A 17,201-nucleotide genomic window follows, 5' to 3' on the forward strand; every position below is an offset into this window, starting at 1 on the left:
TGCTGGGGCATCACATCAGCATCACTTACTTTCTTTCCAGTATGATTGTTATGCATCTGAAATTTTGAAAATTGCTTCCTGTTGCCTTCTCTAGCACAAGAGGTTTTTTTGGATACACTTCCATTCAGTGTACCTGTCATTCAGATATGATGCTTTTTCTAGGAGTAATCTCGGTAATGGAAAGGGTAACATGAAGCAATCCTGAAAATTAAGCATGTTCAAGGTTTCTACAGCAGTAGATTCTTTAGCCAAGAACCATATTCCATTTGCTTCCCTGCAGCAAGTGTACAGATAGCTTTTTCACTTGTAAGAGCAGTTTATTCAGGCAAGGTGAGGCTGGAAGAGAATAGATCTCCCCTTCCACCCATATCCCACTTGTAGCTAATGCATGTGTGCCAGTCTGAGGCCACTGAGGATATGCAGCCATGGCTAACCTGCAGATTCTAGTTGCAGTTGATCAGGAGAGTGGATGGCTTGGGAAAGGAAGCCAATATCCTACCACCTGATCTGCTCACCACCACCACATGATCAGAGCCCCTGTGCTGAAGAAAGCTGATCATGACCCCCAGGCAAAGAAGCATGCTCACCATTCTGGGAAGGGGAGGGAAGGTCTGCTCTCTAGAGAGCAGTGCTCTGCATGGCATCTTCCCTATGTCCGCCCAAAGACAGTTGATGTTGCAGAAGCATTGGCTGCTGTGGTTTCATGCGCTTGTGCAGGAGGGGGACAATAATTTTCTGGAATTATTGGCACATGTGACACAGTGCAATCAGTGTATTATGCAAAAAAAAAAACCTATGTCAATAGTGCTACCCCTTACGACAGTCCTGCAGCACTATTAATCACATCAGGAGTTTAGAAAGCTGGGGCTTTGAATACATTGTGCTCATGTATTCCAGAGCAAGTTCTTGGTATCACACAGCTCCTGCCTCTGTGCTAATGCGAGCAACATAATATTCAAGCTTGTAATTCATGGATCTCTTTCATGGTAGCCTTTGTCAGTCTCTAACCCGATCATAGAAATAGTTTAGTTCACAAGGACTGATTCACACATGGTTTCCTATGCAGGTATTTCTGTATAAGAAAACTACATGTATGTCATCATATGTGATAAGTGCATGTGTCCACTCACTGTAAGTACAGACATTGGGAAGCCACAGCAAATTCTTGCCACTCACCATTTGTATGTGCAGGAGCTCATGAATCCCTCCCCAAGTCAGATCTGGATGGGAAACTATAATGTGTGAAGTTACTTGACGTTGCTGTCTTTTGCATCAAATGGATTCACAATGTAGCTAGGGAAGGGGGAATGCCTATACGTATAAAAGTGAACCACAGTGTAACTTTATTAGTTTCTAAGTTAATACTTAAAACAGTGCAAAATGGAGCAGAGATTCATTATCTTTATAGTTTCTTCCCTAATTTTCCAGGAAAATTAAATTTGTTGAACAGGGTCTGAGATGCAGCTAGTGTAACTGGTTACCAAAGTAGTTCTAGTTGTACAGGGGTCAGTGCAATCAAACACTTTTTACTGCTAGCATCTTAAATATTACTGGAAGGAAAGACTGGCTATGAATGAAATTTCTGAACCAATGAATGTAAAGCCAATAGCTTTCATGCCAATAGCCTTGACTGTTGCTCTAATCCAGCATTCTCAAACCTTGTGGTCTCTGGGGTCCTTTGCACTCTTGACAGTGGTCTTGGGGAGTCCCAGGCCTCAGGGGATCATATACTGAGAAACTCTGCTGCAGTCTAAGCTGAAAGCCTGGACCATAATGCGTCCCCTGAAATTGGTGGTCATGGGTATGGCTATGGTATGGGTATAATACCAAGCAAAGAGAATAAAAGGCCAAACTAGTTTAAAATTCTTAAGTCTTCCCTCTAAAGACTGACGTTTGAAATGTGAGATTTCTTATAGGTGCCACAATGATCTTTCAGTTATCCTTATAAGAGACCTGATTGTTCTAATGTTGGGTTGAGGTGGCCTAAGAATTCCAGTTGGGTGATCAAACTTCTACTTGGGTGATCAAACAGGCAGGCACTGTGCAAGGCTTTATAATTTAGAGTGTGTCCTAAATCTGATTTATGCCCTTTTAGATTAGCTTGTCTCCATTATTTCAAATGAATGTTCCACTTTCTCAAAATATCTACAAGGTGACTTACGTCAACATAAAAATGACTACATGAAGCACATATGGTGATGCAATCTCTAAGCCATAAAAATGTGAAACCTTGCTCATGTTTAGTTGAAAGCTTTCATTAAATGCATTTCAAAGTGAATCTGAATCTAAGATGCGTGTTTCCTTGGATCGATCTTTGGTTTGATTTGTATTAAATTGGTTTTTTTAAAGACTCCTGAAGAATTGGACGACTCTGACTTTGAGACGGAAGATTTTGATGTCAGAAGCAGAACAAGTGTTCAGACTGAAGATGATCAGCTTATTGCTGGCCAGAGTGCAAGAGTAAGGAAATGCTTTGGTTACTCCAGTCCACATCTCACTTGACACATCCATAGAGCATATTTAAAGTTAGACAGACATTTCTCTCAACTTATTTTGTTTCCATTTTAGAGACTTGAAGCTTCTGTTTGAAGTATAAATGTTTACACCTAGAACATTATTGCTTGAAGAGAAACTAGTAACTCAACCGTAAATCCATCTTTTTAAGCTCATGCACCCAAGTTTCAAACCAAGAAACCTCCACCTGATTGGTCTGCTTAACTCCTACTACCCCTAAGCAGTTGTCTTCAGTGATTTCAGTGCCAGGGTTCGCTTTTTCCTCTAACCTATAACGCAGAGCAACTCTTACACATATGTTTTACCTGCTGTTTTCTTTTATCCACTCTGTTTATTTTGTTTCTGCATTCTTAAAAGCAAAGAAATGTTGCTGATAGTGCAACAGATTTTAGATCAGGGCATGGATGATTTGTGTAAATCACTTGCCCTGCCATTTCAACTGTGCAGCTTGCTCCCTTCCACTTATCTGCACTAACACCCACTCCACGCTAATGACAGAAAAATGTCAGGAACCTGTGACCCCCATCCTCCAGTTCAGCTTTCCACTAAGCTCAAAGCTCTCATATGAAACCCTGAGTCTTGGTTGTTTACAGAATTGTTACCCATTATGGTGTACTCCCTGTAACACAGACCTAGCGGTTGCTCTAATCCAGTTCCTACAGTATTCGACTTGATGAGCTTTCCTGGGATAACCAGGGAAAGGAGAAGTGTAAGAACAATTGCCTCTGTTATCCAGCCTGAATAAGAACAGATAGCTATTTTTTCAAAACTTCCTAATGAAGTGCTGCCACCTGAGACCCCTAGATCCGATCTCTCTGAATCACTTACAAGTAGCTACTTTCCTCTTCATTATGGCAGCAATTTAGATGCTTACAGAAGTACTGTAACTTTCTCCTTGTAAAATAACTTCTTAGTCATCCCTTTTACTATGCTTTGCTTATGCATTGTTTTACTAGCCTTGGCATTCATTTTGAACCTGAATCTTTCCCAGACTCTGATTTTCTTTGAAAAGTTGAGTAGAATAATTCAGTGATATAGCTGCCTGTTGTACTTTAGGAACCGTAAAGCCCTAACCTTTTACTATTCATATATATACACAGCATGTGGTGGCTTGAACATCAAGCTTGACAAATCCTTACTAGTAAGAGCTCAGCAGGCTGGAGAGATCACAAGGCAAAATGCCATTGGTAATTCTACCCCCCCCCCCAATGTTTCTCTCTGGATTTGTGCTATACTCACAGAAGGCTGCCAAAAATAATTAAGGGACAAGATTTTTAATAAGAGTGCTTGTAATAAAGCAAGTGCTTAATTTAAGTGGAAGTGCCTTATAAGAGGCACACCACTTCAAGCTGCAGGTGGGCTACTTGCTTGCAAGGAGACACACTCATGGGTAGGCATGCCCTTGCAAGCAGGTGCTTCTGACTATCCTCTGTTTTATTCCATAAACCCTGCAGTAGTCTTGCTGTGTTGTAATTTGTTGTCATTAAATGATATTTGCCTAAAAAGTTGTGTGTAGCCAAGACTGTTTAAAAAGCCAAGATTCAACAGTAGGTGTGTGAGTCTGATTATCACAGCTTGGTGATCATATAGGATGTATTGCTTGAAATGTTTTGCTTCTGCTTTTATATACTCTTGATCAGTATTTGAGAATTGACTTTTGTAATAAGCATATGTATTTAAATATAAGCATTATCTCCCTGAAAATTTAACACTTTAACATTTCCTATGAACTCTAGCAATTTGAAATATCTGTATATAGTTTGCTATAAATGTTGTTGTACGCTCTGCAGTAGAGGAGAGGCAAAAGACTTTTGAAGGATGTTGGCAGCGTTTGCTCAGCAGTGCTTCAGAATCCAACCTTTCACTTTTCTTTTTACATGATCTATACTTGCACTGTTAGTAGATAATTTGCATAATCAAATGCTTTGGCTCCAAATGGGAAGATATGTTCCTGCCGTTTCTTCAGAAAAGTTCATCTTTCCCTCCATGTGTTTTACTGACTTGTGAAAATTCCCTAAAGTGCTTCCCTACTTTGAATGAATAGAATTTTATGTGTTAAAAAAAAAAAATTATTCATTCTAGGCTATCATGGCCCAACTCCCTCAAGAGCAGAAAGCTAAAATTGCTGAACAAGTAGCCAGCTTCCAAGAAGAAAAAAGTAAATTGGATGCCGAAGTATCCAAATGGGATGACAGTGGTAATGACATCATTGTCCTGGCAAAACAGATGTGCATGATTATGATGGAAATGACAGACTTCACCAGGTAAGGATTCTTCATGGTCATATTAGCCAAGTAAGCACTTTAGGGGCAAGTTTTTCATATCCCTTGTTCCAACAAGTCTGTGTTGGGCAACACTAGTTCCCAAAATGCTAGTACTCACTACTGACTAGTATTATTCAACCTCTCAGCCAGCCTGTCTTGTCAGTAATTGTTTGTCTGGCGTTTACAGTACTAAGTATAACTTAAATTTGCAGTGAATTGAAATCCTTTCCTTTGCTGAAGATTCATTGCAATTTACCTGCAGTTGGCGAAAAATATAATTCCTACAGTAGCTTTGATTTGTATTCTTGAATTCTGGTCAAAAAGGAGTCGATCCTTATGTTAAATGCTGAGTCTCTTCAAACCTCACAAACATCTATTCAAATTTTAAGTAGAGTACTATGCCATTTACCTAGTGCAATGATTTAATAAATCTTACCAAAAATATGCAGTCCCCCAAAATCCACTCCCAAGAATTGGAGGGACCCTTCAGAACAACATGGGAGGTGACGTGAATTGCAGCAGGAAAAGGACATCAACAAAAGTTGGGGCACAGGCGTTGTTTGCATGAGCAAAAGCCTGTCTCTTCTTATCAGAGCACCTCTTTGGATCCAAGCTGCTACTTGCAAGTTTTCACTGTGTATGAAACTACGTAATATGCCAAGTAAATTGAAAGAAGAAATTGCATAAGGGCATTGTAGCAAATATTTCCATCTCTGGATGGATTCTAGAAGGCAAATGCTTTTTCGTTGCAGAGGTAAAGGCCCGCTAAAAAATACATCTGATGTGATCAGTGCAGCAAAGAAAATTGCAGAAGCTGGATCAAGGATGGATAAGCTTGGGCGGACAATTGCCGACCATGTAAGTAGGAAATGATTTTTTCCCCTAAACCTTCTATCTAATTACCTTTAGGTTTACAAATAAGGATTCTGAAGTTGACTGTTTGTTCTAGGGCAGTGGTGGTGAACCTATGGCACGCGTGCCAAACAGGGCACGCAGCGCTGTCTCTGTCGGCACGCAGCGCTGAGCCAGGCAGCCTGGGGAGGGGCGCTGAAGCTGCTTGTCCCTTTAAAGGAAACTGAGGCTTTTTCCGAGCCCCGTGTGTTGGGAGGGTGGGCTGCTTCCCTCTGCCCCCTGCGCTCACTGCCCTCCTCTCCCTTCACCCCCACCTGCCCCACATTTGTTTCCATTTTCAATTTTGCCCATTCTGCAAGCTTGGATTGGAGTCTGCTCCTGTGTGTGTCTACTCAGAAGTAAGCCCCAGTAGCGTTGATGAGGCTTACTCCCAGGAAAGAGTGGCTGGGATTGCAGTCTTGGAGCCCACTCCTGTGCATATCTACTCAGAAGTAAGCCCCATTAGAGTCAATGAGGCTTACTCCTAGGAAAGAGTGGCTAAGATTGCAGCCTTAGAGCCCACTTCTGTGGGTGGGGCTTTTAAAAAATATATATTTTCTTGTTTGAGAAAATGAGCAGTGGCATGGTCTTGCAGCCATTCCCTCCCTGACAATAGTTCTTTACCCAGCATGTAATTAGTATGTGGAACTCTTTGCCACAGGAAGCAGTGATGACAACTTGCCTAGATGCCTGTAAGAAGGGATTGGACAAATTTCTAGAGGAAAAGTTCATTAAGGGTTACAAGTAATAGTGGGTAAAAGATGTTAATGTATGAGTTGTTTTTTCTAAACTAAAACCTCAATATTCAGGTACCACTTGTCTGTCTCTAAGTATCCAGATGTGTGACACCAGGTCTCTGAGAGGTTTCCATTTTGCTTCAAAAATTGTACAAAAATGATTGGTCTTTTTTAAGACTCCTGCTTTCTACTGTCACGTGTTTAGTTTGCGCCTGTTCGCAGCCACTGTTCTCCATCTGTTGATGTTTGGGTGCCATTTTTTTTCATTTGAAAGGGCTCTTTCATTGCCTGTTGCTGGCATTAGTGAATTCAGTCTCTGTTGTGACCTGTACATCTTGTATTTCTGAACTGATGAGATGATCTGTGAGCATTTCTTGCATACCTTTGCCTATATGGTTTCATTTTTGAGATATGCATGCATTGTGAAGTCCTGCAAATTGCTCCAGCTTAGTATAAGCCGCTGTCTTGGAAAGTGAGGAGCCTGATGGAAACCAGTCACATGGTGCTAAACCATGTATGCTTCTGAGATGCAACTGAATAACAGACAATTGCTCCTCGCTCTATCTCAGTGGAGACCCTCAGGATTGTGGAATTTGTTGCTATCTCTGAAGGTAGCGTTCTCTGAAGAAAGGTAGCGTTCTCTGAAGTGCTACCTGTTCCATGCGCAGGGCCAGCTAGGCAGGCAGAGATCAGGGGTCTCAATGTGTGGATGAGACGGTGGTGTAGGGAGGAGGGGTTTAGATTCGTTAGGCACTGGGGAACGTTTTGGGACAAGCGGGGCCTGTACAAGAGGGACGGGCTCCATTTGAACCAGAATGGAACCAGACTGCTGGCGCATAACATTAAAAAGGTGGCAGAGCAGCTTTTAAACTGATCCCTGGGGGAAGGCCGACAGGAGCCGAGAGGCATCCGGCTCGGGACTCCTCATCCCTATGGGACGAGGATGGGGAGGTTAGAGAACAACAAGACAAAGGCAGAGTAGGAGAAGAAATTGGGAAAGGTAGCGTGATGGCATGTGATAGACGGTTTGGCACAATGAGAGGATACGGGGACAAAGGAGCGAATAAGCAGCCCATCCTAGGGTATTCCGTGTATAAATGCTTTTACGCGAATGCCCGAAGTCTACGAGCAAAGGTGGGAGAACTGGAATGTCTGGTGACAAGGGAAAACATTGACATAGTGGGCATAACGGAAACCTGGTGGAATGCGGAGAATCAGTGGGATACCGCAATCCCGGACTTCAATTATCCTCATATTGACTGGGTCAATTTGTGTTCTGGTCACGATAAGGAAACCGGATTTCTTGACGTGCTAAATGACTGTGGCTTAGAGCAGCTAGTCACGGAGCCCACCAGAGGACAGGTGACTCTGGATTTAATATTGTGCGGTATGCAGGACCTGGTTAGAGATGTAAACGTTACTGAGCCATTGGGGAACAGTGATCATGCTGCGATCCATTTTGACATGCACGTTGGGGGAAGAATACCAGGCAAATCTCTAACAAAAACACTTGACTTCCGACGGGCAGACTTCCCCCAAATGAGGAGGCTGGTTAGAAGGAGGTTGAAAGGGAGGGTAAAAAGAGTCCAATCTCTCCAGAGTGCATGGAGGCTGCTTAAAACAGTAATAGAGGCCCAGCAGAGGTGTATACCGCAAAGAAAGAAGGGTTCCACTAAATCCAGGAGGGTGCCCGCATGGCTAACCAGCCAAGTTAGAGAGGCTGTGAAGGGCAAGGAAGCTTCCTTCTGTAAATGGAAGTCTTGTCCTAATGAGGAGAATAAAAAGGAACATAAACTGTGGCAAAAGAAATGTAAGAAGGTGATACGGGAGGCCAAGTGAGACTATGAGGAACGCATGGCCAGCAACATTAAGGGGAATAATAAAAGCTTCTTCAAATATGTTAGAAGCAGGAAACTCGCCGGAGAAGCGGTTGGCCCTCTGGATGGTGAGGGAGGGAAAGGGGAGATAAAAGGAGACTTAGAGATGGCAGAGAAATTAAATGAGTTCTTTGCATCTGTCTTCACGGCAGAAAACCTCGGGCAGATACCGCTGACCGAGGAGTTAAGTCAGATAGAGGTTAGAAGAGAAGATGTTTCAGACCTCATTGATAAATTAAAGATCAATAAGTCACCGGGCCCTGATGGCATCCACCCAAGAGTTATTAAGGAATTGAAGAATGAAGTTGCAGATCTCTTGACTAAGGTATGCAACTTGTCCCTCAAAACGGCCACGGTGCCAGAAGATTGGAGGATAGCAAATGTCACGCCTATTTTTAAAAAGGGAAAGAGGGGGGACCCGGGAAACTATAGGCCAGTCAGCCTAACATCCATACCAGGTAAGATGGTGGAATGCCTCATCAAAGATAGGATCTCAAAACACATAGACGAACAGGCCTTGCTGAGGGAGAGTCAGCATGGCTTCTGTAAGGGTAAGTCTTGCCTCACGAACCTTATAGAATTCTTTGAAAAGGTCAACAGGCATGTGGATGTGGGAGAACCCGTGGACATTATATATCTGGACTTTCAGAAGGCGTTTGACACGGTCCCTCACCAAAGGCTACTGAAAAAACTCCACAGTCAGGGAATTAGAGGACAGGTCCTCTCATGGATTGAGAACTGGTTGGAGGCCAGGAAGCAGAGAGTGGGTGTCAATGGGCAATTTTCACAATGGAGAGAGGTGAAAAGCGGTGTGCCCCAAGGATCTGTCCTGGGACCGGTGCTTTTCAACCTCTTCATAAATGACCTGGAGACAGGGTTGAGCAGTGAAGTGGCTAAGTTTGCAGACAACACCAAACTTTTCTGAGTGGTGAAGACCAGAAGTGATTGTGAGGAGTTCCAGAAGGCTCTCTCCAGACTGGCAGAATGGGCAGCAAAATGGCAGATGTGCTTCAATGTTAATAAGTGTAAAGTCATGCACATTGAGGCAAAAAATCAAGACTTTAGATTTAGGCTGATGGGTTCTGAGCTGTCTGTGACAGATCAGGAGAGAGATCTTGGGGTGGTGATGGACAGGTCGATGAAAGTGTTGACCCAATGTGCGGCGGCAGTGAAGAAGGCCAATTCTATGCTTGGGATCATTAGGAAGGGTATTGAGAACAAAACGGCTAGTATTATAATGCCGTTGTACAAATCTATGGTAAGGCCACACCTGGAGTATTGTGTCCAGTTCTGGTTGCCGCATCTCAAAAAAGACATAGTGGAAGTGGAAAAGGTGCAGAAGAGAGCGACTAAGATGATTACGGGGCTGGGGCACCTTCCTTATGAAGAAAGGCAACGGCATTTGGGCCTCTTCAGCCTAGAAAAGAGACGCCTGAGGGGGGACATGATTGAGACATACGAAATTATGCAGGGGATGGACAGAGTGGATAGGGGGATGCTCTTTACACTCTCACATAATACCAGAACCAGGGGACATCCACTAAAATTGAGTGTTGGGCGGGTTAGGACAGACAAAAGAAAATATTTCTTTACTCAGCGTGTGGTTGGTCTGTGGAACTCCTTGCCACAGGATGTGGTGCTGGCGTCTAGCTTAGACGCCTTTAAAAGGGGATTGGACAAGTTTCTGGAGGAAAAGTCCATTATGGGGTACAAGCCATGATGTGTATGCGCAACCTCCTGATTTTAGAAATGGGTTATGTCAGAATGCCAGATGCAAGGGAGGGCACCGGGATGAGGTCTCTTGTTATCTGGTGTGCTCCCTGGGGCATTTGGTGGGCTGCTGTGAGATACAGGAAGCTGGACTAGATGGGCCTATGGCCTGATCCAGTGGGGTTGTTCTTATGTTCTCTGACGTAGGGTTGAAGGAAATGCAGCTTTTTCCACTATTGAGGTGAATTTTCACCTCTTCTGAGAACTTAATTCATTCAGCATTCCATTTCATTGTTATCTTAATTTGTGTTGCCTCTTTTGCCTCCTTTGCAAATGGCAATGTACTTTATAGTCCATGCTTCATTTTCACAAAAGTTGAAGGCACATATGTATATTTTGTAACCAGAAATAAATATTTCTGTTCTTGCATTAAAATCTGCCCTTCTGCGCAAGTAGTGCACTGACATTATTAAGGTAATGTCAGAGTTGCAAGTGTTAGATATTTTCATTAGAGATTGAAATAATGTTATGTTACAAATGGTGAATGCTGTTTAGGCCTTTGAATGAGTAATTATTGATAGAAAAACATATGTGAATGATTTGAAGGGGCAATGGTGAAACATTTCATTTTGTTTTTCCCTCCCAACATGTCCATTCTTCAGAGTGTCTGAAGATGTATATCCTCTAGACATAGTCCTAATCATTTGAAATTAAAAAGCAGGACCCTCTTCCTTTTTGCTGTTCTTTTTGGCTATCTGATGGTTGTGAGTTCCCTGGATAGAGGATGTGAAATATGTTCTTTATTTAAAGCTTCTTCCCCACCCCATTTTAAAAGTGATCAGATAGACCAGTGTTTCTCAACATTTGTCTTTTGCTGTACCACTTCATGTGGTCCACCTTTTCAAAGTACCACTGGAAGTAACTGGCAATGACATCATTACTTCTGGTTTGAGGCCAGATGTAACATGACAAAACACCAGTAAGAGACTCAGGGGTGGATGGGAGGATTTTTTGAGCACAGAAAAGCTTGCTTTGGAGCCTCCAACACTGTTTGTGTCATATTCCTGGTCTCACTGATGGGCAACAGGAGTCCAAGGGTCCCGTGAGTACCACCAGACACACCTCAGGTATCATGATGATACCCATACCACTGGTTGAGAACACTGAGACAGTATCTTGAATGGCAAACAAGATGGAAACCTGGTTAGAACTAATAGAGTTACCTTTAGGCCCAGCCTTCAATTAAGTAAATGATTAGGCCACTTCCCTATAATGACTGTTCTGTACCTCAACTAATATCAAGATCTTGTTGCTACATGGGTTGTCTGATACAAGCTTGACAACTCACTCCACACATTCAGGAGGAACTACATGGTCAGTAACAGCAGTTGCCTCCACAAGGCAAAGGTAATTTGTAGACTACTTTGTCTCCTGAAGGCCAAACATGGTGCTTTGTCTTTTGGGCGTATCTTAATTATACTTGGTTCTGTAGGAGTTCTTTCCCCTCTTTCTCCTGCATAGGCTTGTGCTTCCTTCAAGAGGACTTGTGACATTACACACATGGCATGTGACTAATGTCCGTCCTCTCACTATTATTTATCAGACTTTACAATGTTGACTATCTTGGGCTGCCGTCATAAGCATGCTTACCAAGGAGTAAGCCTTATTGAACTCAGTGGGACTATTTCTGAGTAAGCATGCATAGAATTGCACTGTTAGTGAGGATGCCCTTGCACCTGTTTAGAACTGCGCTTCCTGTTCTCTCTAAAACTGTCGTCTGATTAGCTTTTCTTAAAGGTTTGGTACTTGCCTGACTGGGCCAACAAGAAGAGTGGTGTTACTACCTGAGTCTTCTTTCCTCTTCCCCATCCCTACCTCTGAAAGGAGACTCAATGTGTGGATGAAACTTTCTCTTCTGTTGATGTAGAGGCTATGCTAACCTCTAATGATTAGCACCTACAATTTAAGTACGTTTCTGAACAAGTCCTCACAATTACTTTTCTATACCGATTTTACGAAAGTTAAATTGGGCCACAACTTCATGTTCTGCAACAAATAGTAATAAGAGCAAATATAACTGACTTGCATGTTCATAAACCAGGAGCTGCAAATATTGTCTGAATCCATCTCATGGAAATGAATCAGAGGTAACTGTGTTTGTGGTGGATAGGTAAGCATTTGGTACATGTTTGAGTGTCTTTGGAGCCTTTGCAAAAGTCCTGCAATTACTTTGGGACCTTTTGCATTCTTTCCAGCTTCTGATACCTTTTTGTGCCGTTTATGACATGGAAAGCCTGATCAGGCAGATTTTTTTTAAACAAGTATTTCCTGTGCAGTATATATCGGCTTTTAACTGATACCTTGTTGGTGTAGTCTGGCTGAATGGTTTGAAAGCTTATGTGAGATGTGAATCAAGTGTTTTAGAGAAGAAGGGGGTGGTAATTTAGAGCTGCATAGCTAAGCTATTTACAGTGGTTAAACAATAGGTAATACGGTTGAGGGCAACAGAAAACATGGGCTATGCATTTACCAAAAACACAATGATCACTTTTCTAGTGTCAGAATGAAATACACATTTTCTTTTTTGTCTTCAGTGCCCAGATTCTGCATGCAAGCAGGACCTTCTAGCCTATCTACAGCGTATTGCTTTGTACTGCCATCAGCTGAACATCTGTAGCAAAGTTAAAGCAGAAGTTCAAAACCTTGGAGGAGAACTTGTTGTGTCTGGGGTATGTAAAGTTTCTTTGTTCATTAATTTACATCCACCAATATACTTTGTTGCAAGTCTGAATGTATAATTCTCCTTTCAGAAAGAGTGCCTTCAAATTTTTGTTTTGTTCTTATTCAAATTTGAATTGATACAGATGGTCTCATTATCTTTAAGTGCTTGGAATAAGTCGGGAGTTATACTAGAAATTAGCAGTATTCTGTAACGTTGCAGGTGTTCTGTATTTTTCATCTGAGGAACTCAGTTTACCTGTAAGATGAACAGGCTAAGACCACATTGTGTGTTGTCCAGAGCTTGACACTGACTGCAACTGAACAATAAGTTTATTTGCTGAGAGCACTTAATGACACAGATTTGGGCCATGCACAGGCATAGAAATGAGACTATCCAAAGCTACACTGCCAGACTTGGACCATATGATGCCTATATTTGCTTTCTATCTCCTTCTACGCAAACCTCTTGTCTTTTTTGTTTTCAAAGGATTTGACCCATCCTGTTTTTCTTTCCTTCCTTACTGCTGTATCCTTCCTCTTCATTTTGGTCTTTCAGCTCAACCACCATCAGTCACTCAAATATTCAACTTTGTTCTGTTGACTCTACCTGTACCACCCCTTCCCCCTGAAACTTCTTTCCAGAACTACTGAGCAAAGAGGTGAAGTAACAACACAGGCACACATACGCAAAGCTGCCTGCTCCCTACCACAATAACTTACATCATTTCCAGATGACATTTCTTGTGTGGAGGTTTATATCTTCTCACTCTCTCTCTCTCTCTCTCTCTCTCTCTCTCTCTCTCTCACTCACTCACTCTCTCTCACACACACACTCTCTCTCTCACACTCACTCTCACACTCACACTCACTCACACACAGAGAGTCATGTGTCGCTTAATGACGTTCCAACCAGCATCATGTCACGTATGTGATGACCACTGCTGGTCCCTGTTCACCTCCAAGCCTCCAAAGTTGAAGGGAGCACAGCATGGGCAAAAAGACATGACTTCTGGTTTCCTCAGGAAACCAGGTGTTGCGTCTTTTTGCTGGTTTCAGCCATTTTGAGTCTCATAGAGGCCGCATGCATGTTCCTGCTGCCTCTGCAAAGCTCAGAAAAGCCTCCTGAGGTGAGGGGAGTACAGCTCGTCTCAGCTTTGGAGGCTTCACTTAACATTAAACCTCACTTAACAGTGGGGGTGCAGGAATGCATCCCTGTCATTAAGTGATGCACAACTGTATGTATATTTCACCTTCGGTTTGTTGAGCAGTAACTGTTTTCCTATTAACTGATATCTCACTATACCAGAATGCAGTGATTAACAACCCAATCCTGAATGCTGCGGCACAAAAGTGGTGATCACTGCTTCTTATGGATACTGAACGTGCCACCAAGGTCTCCTCAAAGTAAGGGAGCATTTGCTGCCTTACCACGGGTAATGCCGCAGCAGCACCAATGTGTATAGTTAATGTTTCTGATGCTGTGGAAATTGCAGAGAGATAAGGCCAGCCTTGTCCTTTAAACTAAACTTCAATGTGATGAAGGACCCTAAATAAATTAGACTGAAGGCTCTTGAAGGCCAATAAACAGTTATGCTTTTCAGCTACTCTTTTGTAGAATCTGCTGGAAGTTGGGAGTTTGAAAACTTTCAGATTTCTCACATTCTTTACAAGCTGCGTATCTGTTCAGTCCTAGTTATTGCCACCTTCTGTGATTTCCATGTCTTGACATGCAGTCTTTTTCCTCCAGAGATGATAATGTGACATGTCAGCACTGGCAGAACAGTCTTTGCCCAGTATATATGCAAATACACAAACCATTTGACACAGTAAATTTTTGAAACCTGTTAGAAAATGTTCGGTGCAATGGTGTGAAGTCGATTTTATTTCCATCTTTTTAATAAATTGTAGAGACTTACTTCAAGAGGATGTAACAATGTGAGATCAGACATGGTACATGTAAGCTGTACTGTGGTCTTTCATCGGTTATGCTTTGGAGTACAAAACAGGTGTTCTGCTGCATCTGGACTAGCAGTAATGCATTGGTCAAATGCACACACTTAAATTTTGCTCCTGGTTTGTTTCATGAAATCCTACTGTCTCTGAATCTTCTGCTGCAACCTACTTTTCACTTTCTTAACATGCCTTTATCAGTAAGCAAAGTTCATGGCATCTATCTCATCCCCCATCCCCAAAGGTGCGTGACCCCCAAGCTGTTCACTTATATAGGTCTGGATATACTGAAAAGGAGTGCTATTATTTAGTCTGCTAGAAATGCCTATTGTTTGCCTTTCCTAGTTGCCTAAGGAGGTTGTATCTGAGCAGTGTTTCTCAAACTGTGGGTCGGGGCCCACTAAATGGGTCACGAGCCAATTTCATGTGGGTCCCCATTCATTTCAATATTTTATTTTTAATATGTTAAACTTGATGCTACCATGGTATGTGACTGCATTTGGGGAAATGTTAGAGACCTGAACTTTTAACAAGCTACTTTGTCTATTCTTTGAACAATGTTAGTCAATGGGACTTACTCCTGGGTAAGTGTGGGTAGGATTGCAGCCTAGGATTGTTATAAATTTTCCTGCTTGATGATGTCACTTCTGGTCATGACATCACTTCCTGTCTCATTCTCAAAAGTGGGTCCTAAAAGTGGTGCTAAATGTATGAGAACCACTGCATTTGAGACTGTGTCTGAAACTCATGGTGCTTTTGCCAATTTGGTTTTAGGTGGACAGTGCTATGTCACTGATTCAAGCTGCAAAGAACCTGATGAATGCTGTGGTTCAGACCGTGAAGGCTTCCTATGTGGCATCAACTAAGTACCAGAAGTCTCAAGGGATGGCGTCTCTGAACCTTCCAGCAGTCTCCTGGAAAATGAAGGCTCCAGAGAAGAAACCACTAGTCAAGCGAGAGAAGCAAGATGAAACACAGACCAAAATCAAGCGCGCTTCTCAGAAGAAGCATGTGAACCCAGTGCAAGCACTCAGTGAGTTCAAAGCGATGGAAAGCATTTAAGCAGCGGCAGTATCACAGAAGTCATTATGCTGCTTTCAGAATTTCTTCCACTATTCTATGGATTATGTTAAAATTCCTTTACTTAATATTTTGGTTTTAAAAAATCACTTAGAGTAATGGGGGGGGCCTAACAGATTATCTGAAGCATGACCATGCAACTTGAAATCGCATCATGTTAACTTTTAGTATGAAAATGTCTAAATTTATATGGCATTTTTCTAGCAGATTTTTAAAAGTAACACACCCCGCTTTAAATCAATTGTGTAACCAAAGATGAATTTACAGGAACATTAATCCTTCATTGCTGGATCAGTCAATCCTTTAAAGGAAAGGTGTGTCTTACATTGAAAATGGAATGGAACGTGTGGGTTTAGTAAAGTATATACAAGCTTTTGGGTGGGTAGAGAATAAGCTTTGATATGTTGGAAAAGATTAACAAGGTGGTGAGTGCTAGTTACTGCTTAGAACACTAAAACAACTGTAGCAGACGATTTGCAAAAGTAATATACTGTAGCATTCCTTTCTAATTTAAGCAGGTTTTGTCGTCTTTTATTTGAAATGGAACACATTGATGCATTTGCCTTAAATTGTTGGATTCCAGGTTTCTTTTAAGGGTGTGTGTATATTAGTTCAGCATAACAGGGCAGATGCATTATGGCCATTCCAGCATACTGTGTTGTTACCCACTTCCTAGTGAGGCTATGAGGGTTTCTTTGGGAACCTGCAGGAAGGCCACTCCACTTGGTGTCATGCATAGTGCATCTGAAGAAAACGGATTACTTTCCTTGAGTTGGTGAGAATTTTAATATTTGGATGCTGATTATTGATATACTGTGCCGCAGGACACTAATAAAAATTGCTTGTACCAGGCAGAGTATTGGGCTGTAAATGTTGTATGCGTTTGTTCAGCATTCAAATGCAAATTCATCATTGTGTTCTAATAATTGCTATGCATCCTGCTCTAGTCTCAATGAAATTTAGCAAACAGTGGTTATTCTCACTGCAATTTAGACATTATTTGATAACTGGAGCTTCATGGTATAATTTTGCTGTTAAAATTTTACAGATTTCTGTTTTTATACCTTTTCCAATAAAGTACAGTATAAAAAAACAGTTGTATGGTTCAGTTTTCTTTACTGTTCATAAAACCCTCCAGATTTCAAAAATAAAGGCCTGGGTGGCCACATAAAATCAGTGGTGATTTTAAACAGCCAACCATTGGTGACTAACACATGATTCATTTGATCACTTTAGTGGGCCCTCTTCTGTATTTTATAGCTACTGTTTCATTGCACCACAGACAAATTGAATCCACTCGTATGTCAACTCAGACTGTGTGCCAGCGGGGGAAAAAGGTATTCAAGGGTTAATCAGATGGATTTACCATCTGTTAATAGCAGAGTTAATGGAATGTTTGCTCCCGAGGTTACCCATTTGGAGCTGTTAAGTGTCTTGTCACTGTGAACCCCAGTAAG

At 42.0% G+C, this 17,201-nt stretch overlaps 1 protein-coding gene across 2 annotated transcripts in view; it reads left to right on the forward strand.

The window, feature by feature from the left end:
- Window positions 1-16,831, forward strand: part of CTNNA1 (catenin alpha 1) — an 82,552-nt gene extending 65,721 nt beyond the window's left edge. For both annotated transcript variants that reach the window (XM_066611231.1, XM_066611239.1), the window contains exons 14-18: window positions 2,350-2,460; window positions 4,597-4,778; window positions 5,531-5,636; window positions 12,588-12,722; window positions 15,439-16,831. In XM_066611231.1, the coding sequence (XP_066467328.1) occupies window positions 2,350-2,460; window positions 4,597-4,778; window positions 5,531-5,636; window positions 12,588-12,722; window positions 15,439-15,726 (822 nt within the window). In that variant the 3' untranslated portion in view covers window positions 15,727-16,831. The remainder of the gene's footprint in view (window positions 1-2,349; window positions 2,461-4,596; window positions 4,779-5,530; window positions 5,637-12,587; window positions 12,723-15,438) is intronic.
- The last annotated feature ends 370 nt before the right edge of the window (window positions 16,832-17,201 follow it).

Source organism: Tiliqua scincoides, chromosome 1 (genome assembly GCF_035046505.1).
Source record: "Tiliqua scincoides isolate rTilSci1 chromosome 1, rTilSci1.hap2, whole genome shotgun sequence".
Classification (NCBI taxonomy): Eukaryota; Metazoa; Chordata; class Lepidosauria; order Squamata; family Scincidae; genus Tiliqua; species Tiliqua scincoides.